The sequence below is a fragment of the Typopeltis vanoorti genome, chromosome 16 (assembly GCF_054136105.1).
Source record: "Typopeltis vanoorti isolate ZY-2024b chromosome 16, IOZ_Tvanoo_1.0, whole genome shotgun sequence".
NCBI classification, from domain to species: Eukaryota; Metazoa; Arthropoda; class Arachnida; order Uropygi; family Thelyphonidae; genus Typopeltis; species Typopeltis vanoorti.
The window spans coordinates 40,417,098-40,435,995 of NC_143564.1; the positions used below are offsets into that span (position 1 = coordinate 40,417,098).

Below are 18,898 nucleotides of genomic sequence, written 5' to 3' on the forward strand. Positions count from 1 at the left end.
AGGTTTAACACCAAAAGAAATTCATTTGAAGTTTATAAAACTTTATGGGCACTCTTCTTCATTTTTGACAATTAAGAAATGGGCTGCCAAGTTTTACCAGCCTTGAAGATGATCCACGTGAAGGACATCCAAAAAGCGTAACAACGCTTTCAATGTATCTGCCTGCATGAGTAGGTTTCTGTAAACAGAGAAAACCAAGCATACATCAGGCTGGGGAGTGATTAGAGTGTCTAGGAAAGGGAGACTGTTTTCTTCTTTTTCCTGAACTAGATTCTTGGGTGTTGGTTGTCTAAGTGTATTAAAAAGGAGTGGAGTGTATCTGAGCCATGTGGCCAAATAGCGAACACATCATCATCAACATAGCCAAACAGTGGGTTTTTGTGGGGCTGAGTTTAAGGCTTTCTCTTCAAAAGTCTCCTTAAGAAGTTGGCCAGAGGTGGGGAAAGTGGTGAACCCATGGTTGTCCCTCTCTATCTGTAGAATTTTCCTTGCCAAACGAAATAGCCTGAGTTCATTGTGTACTGAAATAGGGCTGAGATATTGAGAGGAAATTTGGTTTGGAAGAGCTTTAAGGTTTCCTTGAGTGGGACATTGGTGAATAGGGAGGGGATGTCAAAACTGACCATTATATCAGCGTATTGGAGTGAGAGGTTTTATATACTGGCTTTGAAGTGGGCTTGAGTTTTTTATGTGTGATGGTGTGTTGGCAGTATAGTGTGCGAGTGCCTTGGCTAAATGTTTGGCTAATTTATATGTGGGAGAATCAATGCCATCCACTATGAGATGTAATGGCACATTTTATGTATTTTTGGAAGTCCATATATTCGGAGGGGAGTCTAGAGTTAAAAGGTTTTAGTTTGTTGATAACTTCCACAGGCCAAGAAGTGACCTTCTTAAAAAGCCTTTGGAGTGTTCTAATTTGGGAGCTGGTGGGATCATATTCAATAGGGAGGTAGATGAAATAATAAAGAAAATATTGACTCTATTCATAGTGTCCAGTGGGATAATGCTGTTCTCCTCCATAGATGCAGATTCAAATATGAATGCTTATTTAAAGAAAATTGTGAAACTACCTTACACCGACCGAATTTAAATAGAAATGACTGTCTCTTTCTCTCAAAGATCTGGGAGATTTTTATCTTATGTAAAAAACCATTTATCTTAATAGATTAATTTGTTATTTTCTATTATTTCCTAGCACACGGTAACCATTGTATTTTAATAGGTGATCCACCGAATGTTTTGCTTGTATTCCATTCCTATTACTGTAACAGACACTGAAGATGTACTATTAATTTTAGAATGAAATATTTGTGCTTTTACTAATTAAAGATATCACTGTAGTTTTTACGTTTCTTTATTATTTAATTTACTATGCCACAGATTCCTCTTAAAACCAATAGGGAGGTAGGTAGTCCGATCTAACAATAAAACATTAAGCTTACCTATATACAGGTATCCCTTGCTTAACGCGGCATTTGATTAACGGCAAGAGTTCTGATTAATGCACCTTTAACCCTGTGGAGCTGTTAAATACATGCAAAATGTTTAATATAAATATTCTTATACAATTCAGTGTATAGTTTGGAAGTCATGAGTAGCTGTGCATTCATAGGTTACAAGTGATATTCTGCACTTTTTTCCCCCTGTCAGTTTGGTTTGACATGTTATGTATGATATTTGACAGTAAATTGTATCTGAGAGATACCGCGACCTCCAATGTCAGTATGGTTTGGTTTAGTTGTTTTTTTTTTATTCTTGGATCAATAATTTCTAGATTGTAACTGAAAATAAATAAACCATCATGTATTACTGAAATAGAGAGCCAAAGGCTCATTTATCATACATGTCCTCTAGGAGATGTGCTTTACATTATGGAAAATACTAAGGAAAGTGATCTGGAGCTTACTCCACCTTTACTACGAGTTGCCCACAAGGTTGCTTAGGCTTGCATCTACCAAAACTCTTGTAGTTTCTATATTCGGCAATGAAATAATGTTGGATTCAATATCCATTTAATTTGTACAATCATGTATTATACAATTTGTAGTGTTTTTTTCTTTATGTTTTATTGCTTGTTTGCCGAGGTCTGGAGAATCATTTTGCTTGTTATCATAGAATTTATGCCAATAAGAAAAAAACTAAAACTGTTCAAACGACTCTTGATAACTTCTTTTGATAAAAAAAAAAAAAAAATGCAGTAAATAATGTAGGTACAAGTATTTATTAAACATTTACTTTGCAATCATTTTTTATCTTTCCTAAAAGAGTACCATATAAAACGAATTAATTATTAATACAGTAATCGATCAGGAAGAATTGTAATTTTTACCATTGATTATTAATTTTGATTAACGTGATTTTGATATATGCGGTAACATCGAGGGATTAATTAACCGCGTTAATCGAGGGATACATGTAGTCAGTTTGGTTGAGAACCACAATGGCATTTTCCTTATCTGCTTTGGTGATTACTATTTCTTTGTTTTTCTTCACTTCTTGTAGAGCTTTATATTTTCCTTTGCTCTTTGTAGTGCCTGCATGCATGTGTCATAGTGTAAAATCTCGCGAAAAATTAAATCTCGTAAAATTTTCGCTATAGATTTTCCAGTTTTTTTGTTTGATTATGTAAGAAAAATGTACTAAATAAGATGTTATAAAATTTGCTGTAAGAATGTACATACATTTGACCTGTTAGTAAAGCTTAGTAAGAATTAAGCCAGATTAGCGCTGATAAGTACCATCCAAAGATCGTATGATTGAACGGCCAACAAAAAAAAAAAAAAAAAAAAAAAATCAACTAACGCCTTTTTATTCCCGTATATACGGGAGTAGGCGAGGCCATTTAGCCCTATCTAACTTTTGGAGACTGAGTGGGCAGTTCAATCTCCACTGGTACCCAATCGGAGACAGATGGCCCAAGGCTATCACTAATTAAGCGGTACGCAGTGAAGAGAGACGGCTCAAATGTGCCGCCATCTCGTGGTCTCTAACCCTAACACAATATATTTAATGTCTGAAATAATGTGGGTTCTACGGTCGATTTTCTTGAGTTTACAGGACGAAAAGCCCAAGTTTCCGGGAGGAAAAACCTGCTTGCCCGTGCCAGAGATCGACTAACTCGGGAACCGGTCGAAAAAAGGCTTAGAAAAATTTCCTCTAGTCGTTGACTAGACTCGAAACCAAGACTTCCTTCGTGCGGCCTAGCGCGGTGGTGTGCAAACGCCACATCCACTGAGCTACACAGGCTAACAATGACATCATTTTTTTGCTACTGGCTAATCCTGTCAAGTTCATCATTAAGAACAAAGAGCTGAAAACCTGAATAAAAGGGAATGCAGCGCTTGGCTCAGGATTTTTTTTTTTGGCTTTTTACCTTCGACTTACTCAGGGCTCCTTCCCTTTGTCCAGGAGGATTGTTCGTCCTGCCAGCCTTCTCTCTAGGTTCCAGGTAGCAGTAGAACCCCAGCTAGTTCGACAGAGGAAAACTCTCAAAGACTGAACAGAAGGAAGACACTCCAGTCTCGATGTAGTTTGCTGTGTGTAAATTGGACCTTCCACTTAGCAAGTAAGCAACTCTTTTATTGTATTTTGTTAAGGAGTGTACCTCGGAATCATATGTGATTGTGAGATATTATTTGTAAACAGGTGGTAACTTGGTTATAAGTTGAGGGAAGATTATGTGTTGTTAAATATGTTAGTTTATGAGAGTGTATGTGGTAATGTTGGAATTAGTGCTAAATAAGTATTGTATGTGGCTGGAAGAAAGTTTTTGTTACAATCATTATAGGAAGAATTATGCTAGCTTGTAAGCATACATGTGCATAGTTGGAAATTTATTTTGCACTTGGTTAGACTATAATAAATTTAGTTTAATCCTTTATCCAAGTGTAAGCAAACAAAGTTTGCGCCTGAAAATATCTTTAGGATTGAAGATATTTTCAGATATTCTGGCAATTTCCAGAGACTGGAAATTGCCTTAGCCAATCGCCTCTGGACTCTCCAATATCTCTTCATCCTTTTGAAAACCAGGTGACCAAATCTCTGCACAGGAGTCCATATGTGGCCTAATGTGCTGTCCTCACAATTTTGGCAATGTGTCCTCTAAATTTTAGATCCCTATCCACCATCACTCTAAGATCTCTGATTTCCTCCACCTCCAACAATATATCTCCACCAAGAGTAATAAATTCTACATCCCATCTTCGTTTTCCAAATTTTGAAACTTTACAATTTGCAACATTGAACTGGCATCTCCACTCCCATATCCATTCACTCAGTCTATTCAAGTCTTTTTTGCAAGGTCACAACATCTGTTCTAATCCTCATAGTTCTTCTCAACTTTGCATCATCTGCAAACAACTGCATATTCCCATTCAAATCCTCAATATCATTAACATACAGGTTAAACAGCAATGGACCTAAAACGGATCTGAGGCACACCACTAGTGACTATCCTCTTCTTCTTCTGGTATATCACTCTCCCATACACAACTTCCTGACACCTATCAGATAGCCAATCTCCAATCTAATGCACTAGTCCAGTGTTTCTCAAGTGTGGTACACATATTCCTGGGAGTACGTGAAAGGTCTTCGGGGGGGGGATACGTGGCAATTTTCGGCTATGCATCACTGATGCATGGAATCATTACCAAGAAAAAAAGAATTAATTTTAAATGTATATATTTCTTAATAAATTATATATATTGAGGAAAATACATATATTAAATTATATTATGTATGAATTCTTCTACTCAAATTGCAAGTTACTATCGCCCCCTGCGGTACACAACATGCCCTCCACAACAGCTACTATACTGTAGATGCACGGAAAACAATTAGTTTTATTATGTCCCTGAATAAGGTACAGACACATTGGCAGGCTGTGTAATATATTAAATAGGGCAATTAGTGCTGTTTTTATCCCAGTTGTCTCTAACTAATGAATCACGTCTCATCCCACAGAAACTGCTGTATAGACTCGAGCAAAACATATTGCCAGTGCAACATACAGTTTTGTTTGACACTACCTTGTCGTGAACGTGTTAAAACTAAGAAATATATAGTGCATGTGTTTCAGATATTATGCAATTTGGTTGAAGAGAATTAGCATTTCAACTCAATTGTTGAAATGAGAGCCAATTCAATTGTCGGCTTGCTTTTGTCTTTGGATCACACAATCTTTTATTGATACCGCACCAATCATATGCACATCTTCATAGCTGCTCTATCTCTGCTGGCCTACCATTGCTGTCAGTTTTGCGCTCTTCTTTCACTTCTCATTAGTCATTCATTACGTATCTCAAGTCTTGTAAATTACTGATAATTTTTGCTTGAAATAATGGGAGAGAAGATGATGTTATTTGGGTAGATGACTTTGACGACGCACACAAGGAAACTGCTCTCACCAGAAGTAGTGATGGCGAATATGAGCTTATTGGTAAGTCATATACCCATTTTCAGCTTTTTCCTGAAAACTTTAGTTTCCGAAAATCCCCGCATATATCTTGCACCACGATTTTTTTTTCTTTAAGTTTGGAGGAAAAAATGCGAGTAATATTTGAGTAAATATGGTAATTCTTTTAGCTTTCAAATTCTTAAGTATGGATCATTGGCTAAAGACTGAATTTATAAAATGCACAAAAGAGAGCAATATGGTAGATACAAGTAGCTGTAAGCAACAAGAAAACATTGATATTGTATCCCTCTAACTGATGATAAATTATTTAAATTAAGTAAAAATTTATAGTATCTTTATAAATTTTGTTCTATTAAAAATAAATCATATTTTTTATTTACATGTACATCTAAATTAAAATAAAATAGACATTTACAATGAAATATACTTATTTATTATTATTTTGATAAGGGGGGTACTTGGAAATAATGAAAATTTAAGAAGGGGTACATGGATATCTGATGTTCGAGAAACACTGCACTAGTCTAATACCCAACCCCATCTGCTCTAGTTTCACTATCAACTTATCATGCAGCAATCTATCAAAGGCCTTTGCAAAATCTAAGTATACTACTGTGTATCCATCTCCTTTGTCCAATGAAGCCGTCACCTTATTGTAATAATTAAGCAGATTACTAAAACATGACCTCCCTTTAGCAAATTCATGCTGTCCATCAAAGATAACACAACTGTTGTCAACCCAATTCTGTATCCTGGTTCTCACTAGCCTCTAGTATCAAATTATAGGTCTGACACATGGCATATAAATTGATGCTCGAATTCTATCACTTCCCTTATGAAGCAGTACAATCTTTCCTTCCTTCCTTCCACTGCTTTGGAACCTGACCCTATGTAAAACTCATATTAAACAAATATGTGGTGATATATTATCAAGTCCCACAGATTTTAACATCAAGTTTGCTCAATACCCCATATATCTTTGTTCACTCACAGTCAGTCTCTCTTCTTCCTCATCCACTGCTCTCAAACTCTCCATGACTGACTGTGAGTGAACAAAGATATATGGGGTATATCACAAGGATAAAAAGACTTCTATGAAATGCTCATTAAATATCTCAACTATATCCTCTGCAGTAGTTGTCCTCGTACCATTTTCTCTAGTCAGTGTCATCCAACATAATCACTTTTTTTTTTTGTGCTGACTACATATTGAAAAAACTCCCTAGGGTTTTTTCTGGCTTCACTACGCTTTTGCTACTTTTATAAACCGAGTCACTCTCCAACCACAGAATTGAGAGCCATCGCTGGCAGATTGCCAAGAAGAGTCAATTCATGTTGAAGGGGAGAAAGGAATAAGGTGATGTACAAATTCGTCATGAACACATGAAATCAAGTGCTTTATATGTAAAATTTTCCAACTGTAGTACAAGCGAAATAGTTACCACTTTAAAAATTAGAATTTTCATAAAAGAAAAGCTAATTTTCTGATGTATAATAATAAGCACTCATCCCACGAAATGTATCGATTACCCTATTATCGGAATAGATTTGCTTTCTTCTGCCATGTGCAGAAGTGTTGAGGGGGTCCCGCATCTGTGATTACACAGTACAAATCATCTTATGTTGCCTCCATAATGTCTTTTTTTCCCTCTGTATCGCATGCTTAATCTCTTCATTCATCCATTTCACACCTACTTTATTTATCTCGATCAATGCAGCCATTTAATTTTTCTTATTTCTGATACTTCTAGCATTCATATACAAACATAACAGCTCATTCCTGAATCGAAAACAAGTTTCACTGATAGCACTTATTAAATGTAACTTCTTCATACCTTCCTTGCACCATTTCTTTTTCTCCTTACCCTCCCTAGAACTTTCTTGAAATTCAGATGTTCTCCCTATATCCCAGGCCATCCCACTCCCTTCTTCTGTACACGCATTCACTTCCTCTTTGAACATCAACTTTTCTCATGCTATGTTTTCCTGTTTGTCTTGCAGACTTGTTCTCTCATTCTCTATACTCGTGCTACCTACTTCTCCATTTATAAGCCACTTCAATATCTCCTGCTCTTTCAATTGCTTCTTACTTGCTCAGATTCTTCCTCGTTGCTCTCCCTTCCACAGCAGTCTCTCCAAATGACTCACATCAAAACCATTCAAATGAAGTCATCACTCTTATACGGTTCAATTCGTCCTTAAACTACATTCCACACATTTCCACTAATGTATCATTCATAATCCTTGCTCTCCGCCTCATCTTATCAATGTCATACTTGGGAAACACACTGACTACCTTTCCAATAAAACTATTATCTCTTATCCTTCTCAACCATTTTTATATATTGATCTTCTTTGTATATAGTAATCCTATCATGTATGTACTAATTTTTGAGTATTTGGATAAAAATACTTACTGCTATAACTATTTATAAAAAAAATCATTTAATGAAAACAAGCAGGGATCTAATAGAAGTGGGTTTGAAACTACTAACTTAGTGCAATTTATTTATTCCTGTGGAGGGGGGGGGGGGGGGCTTAAAAGATTCACATAAAAAGTATTTACCATACAGAGCCACTTGTTTGTGATAATCCTCCTCACGTTGCCTTCGTTCAGCATGAAGTGTTTGCATCATAGTTAAAGGCTGGCCATTCCAGCTGGATCCGGAACCAAAGAGCTGATCTGGAAAAATTGTGAAAAGTAGCATAAAGATTATACTTAAGAGTTAAAGGTTATTCTTAACAATTTAACAAGGGAAAAGCAGAACCCAAGAGAGATGACATCACGATATATAATAAGTATCACTGAAAATTAGAGCAGTTATGTCGACATAATTGATGTTGCTGAAACAAAAAAGACTAAAGCAGTTGAGACACTGCTAGATAATAACTATAATATATTGCATTTGGGCAATCAGTATTCAAACATGCGAAAATAGACAATGAGAATTGCATCTGTGGTCTAACAAAAAGTTGTACTAAGCAAAAAGCAGAGAAGTTTTTCCAGTCATTAGAAAAAGCTAGTTCTTGTTTGGAGCCCTAAACAACAGAATAAAAAATGAATACTAGATGTACAGAAATGTTCGTAACATAAAATATATATTCTCAAAAATGAATCTCATGCAAATTTCTAGGGATTCATGAACCAGAGGTTAGGAACCGCTGTTCTAAGGTATGAGATTTGAGTTTGTATGGTGTTAAAAGGCGTGCAGGAAATCTAGTTTCCTGTATGCCTTTTAAGTACATCACCTCTGCCTCCAGGAAGAGGTGATATACTTATGCCTTATACAATGGCAACAACTTCTGTTATTTAAACTTATTTCCTAATAGTCAAATAAGTTTTAACTTTCTGATTAAAACACTTGCTCAGATCTAGTTACAGAAATCATCTCTACTGGCATGAAGACTTTCATTCCTCATTCCATTCAAAATTCTTGCCCAACCAAAATCCACACCAACTTATCATGAGGTAATTTATCAAAATCCACTGTGCAAAGTCCACTGTATATGATTTTCCCTTATCTAACACATTCATTACCTTATCATAAAATGCAAGTAAATTGCTAAAACAAGACTATTAATCTGAAATTTGTAATAATAATTCCAAATTTCAGATTACCATAAACCAAGAAAAATATTAAGCACATAATGACTTAAAACAAATTCTAGCTTCATTCTCGGTGCTTATAATGGAACCTACAATAAAACATCAAGAATGCTCATTTGTGATCTGTCCTACAGATGAATGTACACCTACAATCCAGTCCCTTCCAAAACAGAAACGTTTGTTATCAAATAATGAATTCTATTTCCTGAAAGCTCACAAGTCTCTCAAAAATACTGAAGTTTTCCTGCCCAGTTATTCACATTTTATGATAGTGGCTTCCTTTTTTCAGATTTCTCTGTTGATGACAGTGCTCCAAGAAATATATTTTCACCCACTTCATATAACCTTAATGACCTTTGTTGCTGACCTCAAATTCTATCCATAACACTGCTGATGACAGCATTTCATTCCTCATCCTCATCATTAATTAATTAATGAAGAGGAGGAATGATGATAACTCAAATGCTATAACACAGTCCAGCTTTTTACTTCATTCACTTCTCTTTGATCATGCCATTTCTCTAGCCTAGATATCATTTCTCTGATTTTGTCTTTAACCACTGGAAGAAAAAACTCAGTGTCCTTTTATTATTATTATTTGCACCCTCCATGGGGTTGGTAGACTCATTGTGGGAGGTTCATTCGATCAACAACATATTTATCATAATGAATCTTAAAATCCGTAACACTTCTTACATTAACAACACATTCTGGTAATGCTTTCCATTCAATGAAAATTCTCCATGTAAAAAATCTACTCCTCACACCCCTCTTCACCACATTCTTACATAACTTCCAGGGATGGCCTCTGATTTTTCCCCTTCTACACTTTTTATAATTCCATCTATATTAATCAGATAAAATCCCCTCACTAACTTAAATGTCTATCATATCACTTCTTTCCTCTAATTCACCAAACTCCACAGCCCACATTTCTTCTCTCTCTCTCTCTCTCTCTCTCTCTCCATAGTCAGCATTCCAAAGTCCTGATACTGTCTTAGTCATTCGTCTCTGGATCCTCTCCAATATTTCCACATCATACTGAAAACCAGTTGACCAAATTTGAGCACAATAGTCCAAATGTGGTCTGATAAGTGTTTATACAGTGGCACAACTGCTTCCTTATCCCTGCATGTTAGAGTACTTATCATAGCAGAACTACAATGTGCAGGCTTTGCAACACTTGCAATATGCCCTCTAAACATCAGTCTACAGTCAACCATCATTCCCAAATCTCGAATCTCATCCACTTCCTGCAGTATGGCATAGTCAATACAGTACACAGCCTTATATTTCTGCACTCCAAAATGCAACACCTTGCACTTATGAATATTAAAACTAAACCCTACTGCTTTGTCCAAGTCAAAAGTCTATTCAAATCTTCTTGAAAGGAGTTAACATCAACAGTGCTACTTATAATTTTCTCCAACTTTGCATCATCAGCAAACAACTGTAGATCCAAAATCAGTCCACATGATACATCATTTACATACAAGTTAAACAGTAGAGCCCCAAAAAACAGAACCTTGGGGCACACCACTGGTTAACCGCCTTTTTTGAGACACTGTTCCATCATACACAATTTGCTGGGTATCGTTCAGAGAGCCAATCTCTGATTCATCTAACCAATATGCTATCTATTCCCATCCTCTACTGTACACCAACTTATCATGTGGTAATTTATCAAATGCTTTTGCAAAGTCCACTGTATATGATTTTCCCTTATCTAACACATTCATTACCTTATCATAAAATGCAAGTAAATTGCTAAAACAAGACCTATCCATTGCAAATCTAGGTATAATCCTGTATTCTATTCCTAATTAATCTCTCCAACACCTTGATCACAACTGACTACTTGAATACAGACTGGTCTATAATTGGAAATTTCTGTCCTAGAACAATGCTTATGGAGTGATACTACTTTGCCTTCTTTCCACTCCTTAGGAACACTACCTACTGCAAGACTTTCATTAAATAACCAGATCATGGGCATAGCTAACTGTTGTGCACATACCTTAAGAATACATGGTGATATGTCATTCATTCCCTATTAACATCTAACCCACCTCTCATTCTTTCACTTCCGATTCACCTAATACTTGCCTCCCTTCTATATATTGTACACCAGTATGATATGCACTGACAAAGTGCTTGTTCAATAATTCCACTATATACTTTGCAACTGTTATTCTATTGCCATAACTATCAATCAGTATCAACCTGCCATAATTATTCTTTCTCTGCTTACCATATAGCAGAAAAATTCCCTTGAGTTAACCTTGGTCCGAACCAATCTCTTCTCATAATGCACCTTTTCTTTCTTTATCATGCTTGTCACCTTCCTAGACTGCACTTTATACTCTTCATGGATCACCACCAACTGTCTTGTAGATCACCATCAACTGTCTCCTCCACAGCATTTTATTTTCCAGCATAGTTTGCTTGATTTCACTGTTCATCAATTTCACTCCTATTTACTCGCTTAACTCTTGGTATGCAGTTATACATTACTTGTGTCAGATACTGCCTTGTGAATTTCCATGCACTGTCAACATCCTTTCTGCTAAGTTCATCTACCCAACATACTGCTGTTAACTGACTATAGAGCTTCCTATAATCACCCACTTTATAATTCTACATATATCCATTTTCGGCAGTAATATTTTCTTGTTTTCACCACTTCCCAAACAAGTATCTCATGACATGCTCACCAACCGGTGGCACTGTCAACACCTCATTAACGACTACATCTTGAAGTTACCAAATCCAAAACATGAAAGTCTCAAGTTGCTTCAGTCACATGCCGCTTAAGATATTTATATCTCAGAAATTCAACAAGCTCATTCTCCTTGTTCCTATACACTATCTCCTTCTTCCATTCTATATCCCTCTAATTTAAGTCTCTCATCAAGATCACCTTCTTTTTACATGGCCAACCAATTTGCCTAAACATTTCACAATCAGTATTTTCTATATTCCCTGGCCAATAACAGCATCCTATCAGATATACTAACCTGTTAATTTCAATTTTACACCACACAGATTCTAAATCTGTACATACACTATCAACTTCCACACTTTGTGCACACATGATTCCTCTGCAATCATTAACAGCACACTCTCCCTCCTATTTTCACATTCCTGTCCTTCCATAAAATTATATATCCTTCCATTTCTATTCCTGACATCACATTTTCCTCACAACCAAGTTTCTCTTATTCCAATTATTTTTGGGCATACTGACTCAATCAGTGCAACAAACTGAACTCTCGTTTCAGATACTCCTTATATTTGTGTACAAACATAACAATTCCTGAGGCCATTCTACTGGCACCAACATTCTCTATTCTAGCTGCTATACCACACCTCTCTCTTTGGTCTGACCACTATTGTTCCTGATCCTAACTCAGATTTCCATTCCTACCTGTCTCAGCTTCACCATTATGCATTCCATCATCTTGTGCTGCTGCAACCACATCTTCAACCTCATATCCATCTTCTTCCTGCTGTACAATCTGATTAATTGTGCTATCCTGCTTCACAAGTAGACTCTGATCATTTACTGCATTAACGTATCGACTCTCTGCCTTCTCAGAAAACAATAGCCTTTCTAAATATCCAATACCAAACCTATTGAAATGCAATCTATCAACTTTAAACCATTCCAACTATCTTTCAATCTCACTCCATATATTTACAAATTGAACCCCTTTTGCCTCACAAAACTCAGACATCTCTATTCATCATCTCTGCACTCCTTCTCAATTCACTACTGTCATATCTGGACAACATGCTAACAACTTTTCCAACATCACTATTATCCTTCATCTGCCACAACTTCCTCAAGTCTATCGTCATTCTTTTTTTTTATCCCCAACTAAGTCATTTGTGCCCATGACTACCACTAATTTTGATGTCTGCTCTTTCTTTTTTGCAATGCTTCAGTTATTTGTTTCATTGTTCCATCAGGAAAGCATGTTTTGTGCACTTTATTAGTCATCACACCTCTAATGACTGAGTCATTATATATATGATATACGACTATCCTTTGACTCTTTTGTTGTAATACTAATGTCTCCTTCACATCAGCCAATCTCCTCTTTAGATGTTTAATATGGTCTTTCAGATGTTTCATTTCACTTTTCATTAACTCTTGCCTACACGCTTCTACTATGGTCCCAACTCTTATTCCCATTTCTAATCACTAATCTATCAAGACACCTTTCACATACCTTAATGCTTTTCTTCTATTTATGTTAAAGACATTTTTCTCTTGTACAACTACTAATGTTATACAAATATTAAATTTACCTGACCATGAAGTGTTGTTCTCACATATCAAATGATGCACTGAAAAATCTCTCTTAAGTTCTTAACTTATTCCAGCCACTTTCTCACATTTCATCTCTTCCTTATCTTCTGTCTTTTCTATAAATACTTCCAGTGCTCTTCTATTGAACTGACTATTCATTCCTCATCCATTCACGTAAATTAAAGATACCAAGAAATTATATTCTTGGTTTAATTCTTTAAACCAAGAATATAATTTATTGGCATCTTTAATTTATAGTGTAGCCAAGTGGAAAAACTTTCAACTTCAATCATCCATTCACAGTCCAATCCACAGAGCTAATTAACATTTCACTCATTCCATCTCTTTCTGGAAGAGCCTGCTTCATGGTGTTCCATCAAGTTCCCACCTCTGTCTTTTTAACTTCTTCAGACACACAACGACAATAACAGTCATGTGCTGTAGATTCTGTTACCATATACATTTATTATCCACATACCATATGTGGATTAATGTTAATACATATTAAAATGACAGATTGGTCAAGAGTGCCGATGAACATAACCTAATTGATGAATTGATCTATCCAATTACATGGTCTACATGTTTCCTGAAATATATAACCAAATAATTTCAGATGTACATTCCAGAATTGACAGTCTTCACATTTAAAACAGCTGGTTCCTGAAAGTCATGCAACAGGTTGAGGAGTGTTGCAAGTTGAATTGTATTTTTAAATTTATGTCCCTATATTTACAATTTATGTTCCTGTTAAGTGTAACAGGAACATGAATTGAACATCTGAGTAGAATTCATAAGTGCAACTTTTGTTATTACAGTTAAATTGATTACACTCTTACATTCTGATACTATTTATTGAACAAAAAAAGTAGTAAAATTACTGATGGAAAGAAATTCTCATTTAGCTAAATTTAAGTTTCTAATTTTGCCTGTTTGAATGGGTTGCAAATAGAATTTCTGATCATAGTAGTGCTGCTGCTTCCAGCTTCCTCCAAGATGGTGTTCAATAAAGTCTGAAGTGCTGCTATCTTTTCCTGGTAAATTTTCTTATAACTATGTGAGTTTGTTATGCCACAGGTAATAAAAAATACTGCATTTGTAATCGGGATCATTTGCTAACAAGTTCATGGAATGAATTTGTTAGCAAATGATCCTGACTACACTCCAAATGCTTGAAAGCTTCTCACATCACTTTAGTTATTACAATTTAAGGAGCACTTTCCTCATCAAGAGATTCCTCTTCTAATTCTTCATTAATCACCTAATTTGCCAACTGACAAGGTTCATTTGACAGTTCTTCCTATGAATGCAATGCTAATTCATTCACATCTGCTTTAACAACTTTAATGTTGAGTTTATTATTCATTTCTGCACAAATTTCATTCACCACTGAAACAGTTCTTGAAGTGTTGAGAATAAGAAACAAAATCAGGTTACAGTTTTCTCCACACCAATCATCCTCTCTGTTCCAGGTTGTTTATTTCTAGTTGTAGGGGGAAGTAACCAATGTTTATTGCTGCATCACAGATATTAAAACATTTTCAAAATACTCCATATCAGTTCTCAGGATAACAAAGTAACAAGCTTTAAAGATGCATAGCAAATAATCCTTAACAGCTGGAACAAAATTATTGCTAAACCACTCAAAAATGCTGTGTAACCCAAACCTTTTATTAGATTTGATTTACAAACTGGAAATCTGGAATGTAGAAATCTGGGGTTTTTGCAATGAATATACAACTAGGAGCTTTTAGTTTAAAATCACCTTCAGCACTGGATTCAGGTAAAAAAATAAAAAATCTTTGGAGGTTTTGTGATCTTGTAACAATTTCCCCTCTTTTAAAATGTATGTTTTTACATTCAAATAAAACCCATTAAACACTTGTGCCTCCTGATGAATTACCTAATATTGATACAGTCCTGTACTATTTAGTGGCTGGTCTGCAGAACAGTTTTACTGCTGAACCCTTGAAAGAGGAGGTTTGTGATCCTTACAGTGTTTACCATATCCTTGAAGATATTATCCACACTACATGAAAGAAAGGGAAGCAGCAGAAATTGAAAGCCATGTTCTGTGGATGAAATATGACAATGGCTATTTCAGGCCTCTTTAAGAAAGGTGGTGAAAGTCATCTACTACCTAGAGGTATAGATGGCATTTCCTCCAATCAGAGAAGATATGACTTTTGGGAAGCAATACTTGCCAGAACCTCATTTGTGGAAATGGACTACTTTGAGGTAAGGTGGGAGAAGTTACTGTGGTCTGAGTAGGCTAATGTTGATATCCAAATGCTGCCAATTTGCAGTCTGTTGCTGTAATTCATGGTCCTATAGTATCATATAACTTTCTTTTAAGCATACTAATACTCTGAACAGATTAATGGTTAATAATCCGGAAACTATTCCAAAGGCCAAATATGGAACAGTTCTGTAACCAAGTTTTGTAACTTGGTTACAAAAGCAAATAAAATAAGTTAGCATATTATGCATGTTTTTTTTTTTTTTTTTTCCTGGTGAGGCTACCCGTTTTACAGGATGAGCCATCTTGCCACCTTGCTTAGCAACAAGTAAAATGAAAAAAAAAAAAAAAGTTTGCAAATTTAAAATATAGTTCATTTTGTCTTTCATTTGCTATAACTAAAAACAATTTTGAATGCCAGTATCAAGGAAGATAGTTGAAAATTAAAACAGAAGAGTCTTTCTACAACTTTTTTTCCCCCCATTCCACTCTTCCAAGTTTATATCAATTAATATAAAAAAAAAAAAAATATATATATATATATATATAAAATCCTTAAGGAAAATCCACCATTATTGATTTCCAAGAAAATAAAACCAAATGTTGCTCCAAATTTCTAGTGATAAGAACTACCCAATAAATAAACAAGGACCCTATCTACTCTTGCCCTGGTAGCAATTAAACAAACTTCCCGCTACCCTGAAACCAACCTAACTCTTCTTAACACATCATTTCATAAAGTGGAAAGCACTGATATATATATATAATTAGTTTCACCTGTCCTAAACCTGATGATGATTTAACTGAAATGACCAGTACACCATTATGTTGCTGGCTTGCTGTTATTATAGGTTGTGCTTTGTTCCTTTTTGTTCTTTAATTTTTCAGTTCTTTAAAATTTAAAAGTCATAGTTTGCTTAATTCATTTCCTTCATTACTGTTTTTGACAATCTGATAAATATTTCTACAACCATTCATTGGTTCTTCATCTTTGACATTTTTCCAAATTATATACTATGTCAGTTCAAAAAGTTCCTGTACCGAGTACTGTGTAATCCTTACATTAAAAAAATACATATATAGATATGTAAAATTAATAATCAGTTTTAATATAATAAATCTCAATTAGTTTCAATTTAATTTTAGCCCAGGTTTGATATATGAACACCATGAAATTTTCAGAAAAATCCAATGTAAAAAAAATTTTTTTTTTGAAACATGACAACTGAATATGTTAACAATTGTATGAGCAAAATAATCATATATGAAACACTGCATAAAAATATTATTTACCAGCAAATTCTGAATCTTGTGAATCTTTTGCAATGCATCGCATGTCCTCTGATATTTCTGATGTTGGAGATGGTGAGATCATTTCTATAGAGTCAGAAGTGGAATGAAGCATCCAACTAGACAGCCTAGATCCAGAGGTAGAAATATCAGACATGTGTGGAGAATTTATTAAAGACAGGGAATTCAAATTTCTGTTGTTCCATGAATTTGTTGACAAGAAGCTATGATTTCCATTTGGAGCAATTGTGTGACCTACATCCGTGGACGACAGTATACCTCTTTGCGGTACAGTTCCTAATAAAGAGTAAACATTCCTACTTATTTATAATTATTGTAATGGATCTGCAAAAGTTATTTTAATTTGCCAGCTTACTAGTGGATTAAAATAATGACAGCTTTGTTTGCAAATAACCTTTACTTAGTAAGAATGAAATATGCTGATTTCCAGAATTTTTTTAGAATTTAGAATTTTAAAATTTTAGAATTTTTCCAGAATTTATTTAACATTTTCTTTTTCATTTCAGTGAATCCTGCAATATGGATTCTAATAACACATCTAATAAAAGTTTGCTGTTGTTAGATTAGATATGAGAGTGGAGGAGAGGATATAAATAATAAACAAAGTGCCAGTGATTGTGGGAAAAAATGTTAAGAATTCTAGCTTTGAACTGAGTGTCAAAATAAAGAAAGGTGTTCTTGTATCAATTCAAGTTATTCAAGATAAATTCTGAAACATTTATGAGTTTTCAAGAGTGATGACATGCGGCTAAAATCAGTTAATGTTAGTGTCACATGATTCTAGAAATTCAAAGACATGGCTTCTATAGTTCCACAGATGGGAGAAGTTGCTGAAATTTCATGAGCAAATTTCAAGGCCATAATTGATGATTAAAATTATGAATCTAAGAAAGTGTTGATCTTAGATGAAACACATGCACGAGCATTGTTTCCATTAAAGAAAGAGGTGCAAAAGTTTCAACGTTTATAAAGCATGCAGATATGCATTATGAAGTGCATAATGAGAAACATTACATTGCACACAACAAGGCAATATAGATGACTTCAATCACAAAAAAATTATCCAAAATCTTCAGATCAAGCATGCCATGAAGATGAAAAAGAAGTGTATATCTGATGTCACTTTAATATACCATTTTTCTCTTGCTTGATATTTTTGCCACTTCCTCCTATTAAATTTTTGTAATTTCATGTCATGCAAAATGCATTTACTTTTTTATTATGTTTACCAGGATCAAATAAATCTTCCATTTATGAAACTAATTGTTGTGGTTTGTTTTTCTTTGTTTCTGTTTCTATTCATTTTCAATAGAAACTCTTAATATAATCTCTTGAATTATGCAAATTTTGAGTCATCTTACACTATTGTGGAATGCATTACTCATAATAATGCTAGATATAAATGTATAGAGCGTAGAATCTCTTAATATACAATCTCTTGAATTACGTGAATTTCAAGTTACTTTACATCACTGCAGAGTGCATTACTCACATAACTTGAGGTAAACTGTTTGGAAAGAAGTCAATGGACTATCCCCCCCCCCTATGGGCAAAGTGCACTGTGCCATGTAACAAGTCATGTGCCTACAGTTGGTATAAATTGGAGGAATTTATATTTAATGCTCCCAAGTCACTACAACTGTGTTTGGGTGAAATGGCTTCGAGAATGGAACTGGCAGAGTTTGAAAGAGGTGTTGTGATAGGATGCCATGTGGCAGTCCTATCTGTTCAGCAAATTGGGAAATCTTAGATCAATAATCAGTGATATTATACTCAGATGGAAGTGCAATGAGTCAACTGCAAGTGTTACCTGCAGTGGAAGACCAACCACACTCACCAAACACAACAGTAGGGTATTATGAAGGATAATATGTAAAACCCACCATATGTCCGATAACATATTGAATGCAGAGTTCTAGGCATCAATCGGAACACGAATATGCCCCAAACCATTCAGAACAGAGGCTCACAACATGGTTTTCATGGTAGAACTGCAAGCAAGCCCCA

At 35.1% G+C, this 18,898-nt stretch overlaps 1 protein-coding gene across 6 annotated transcripts in view; it reads right to left on the reverse strand.

Annotated features, from left to right (window-relative positions):
* The window catches only part of Tmem131 (Transmembrane protein 131), a 704,637-nt gene that overhangs the window by 23,084 nt on the left and 662,655 nt on the right, over positions 1 to 18,898 (reverse strand). For all 6 annotated transcript variants that reach the window (XM_090406393.1, XM_090406392.1, XM_090406391.1 and 3 more), the window contains 2 exons: positions 16,874 to 17,167; positions 7,986 to 8,102 (listed from right to left, as the gene is read on the reverse strand). In XM_090406393.1, coding sequence (XP_090262519.1) covers positions 7,986 to 8,102; positions 16,874 to 17,167 — 411 coding nt within the window. The remainder of the gene's footprint in view (positions 1 to 7,985; positions 8,103 to 16,873; positions 17,168 to 18,898) is intronic.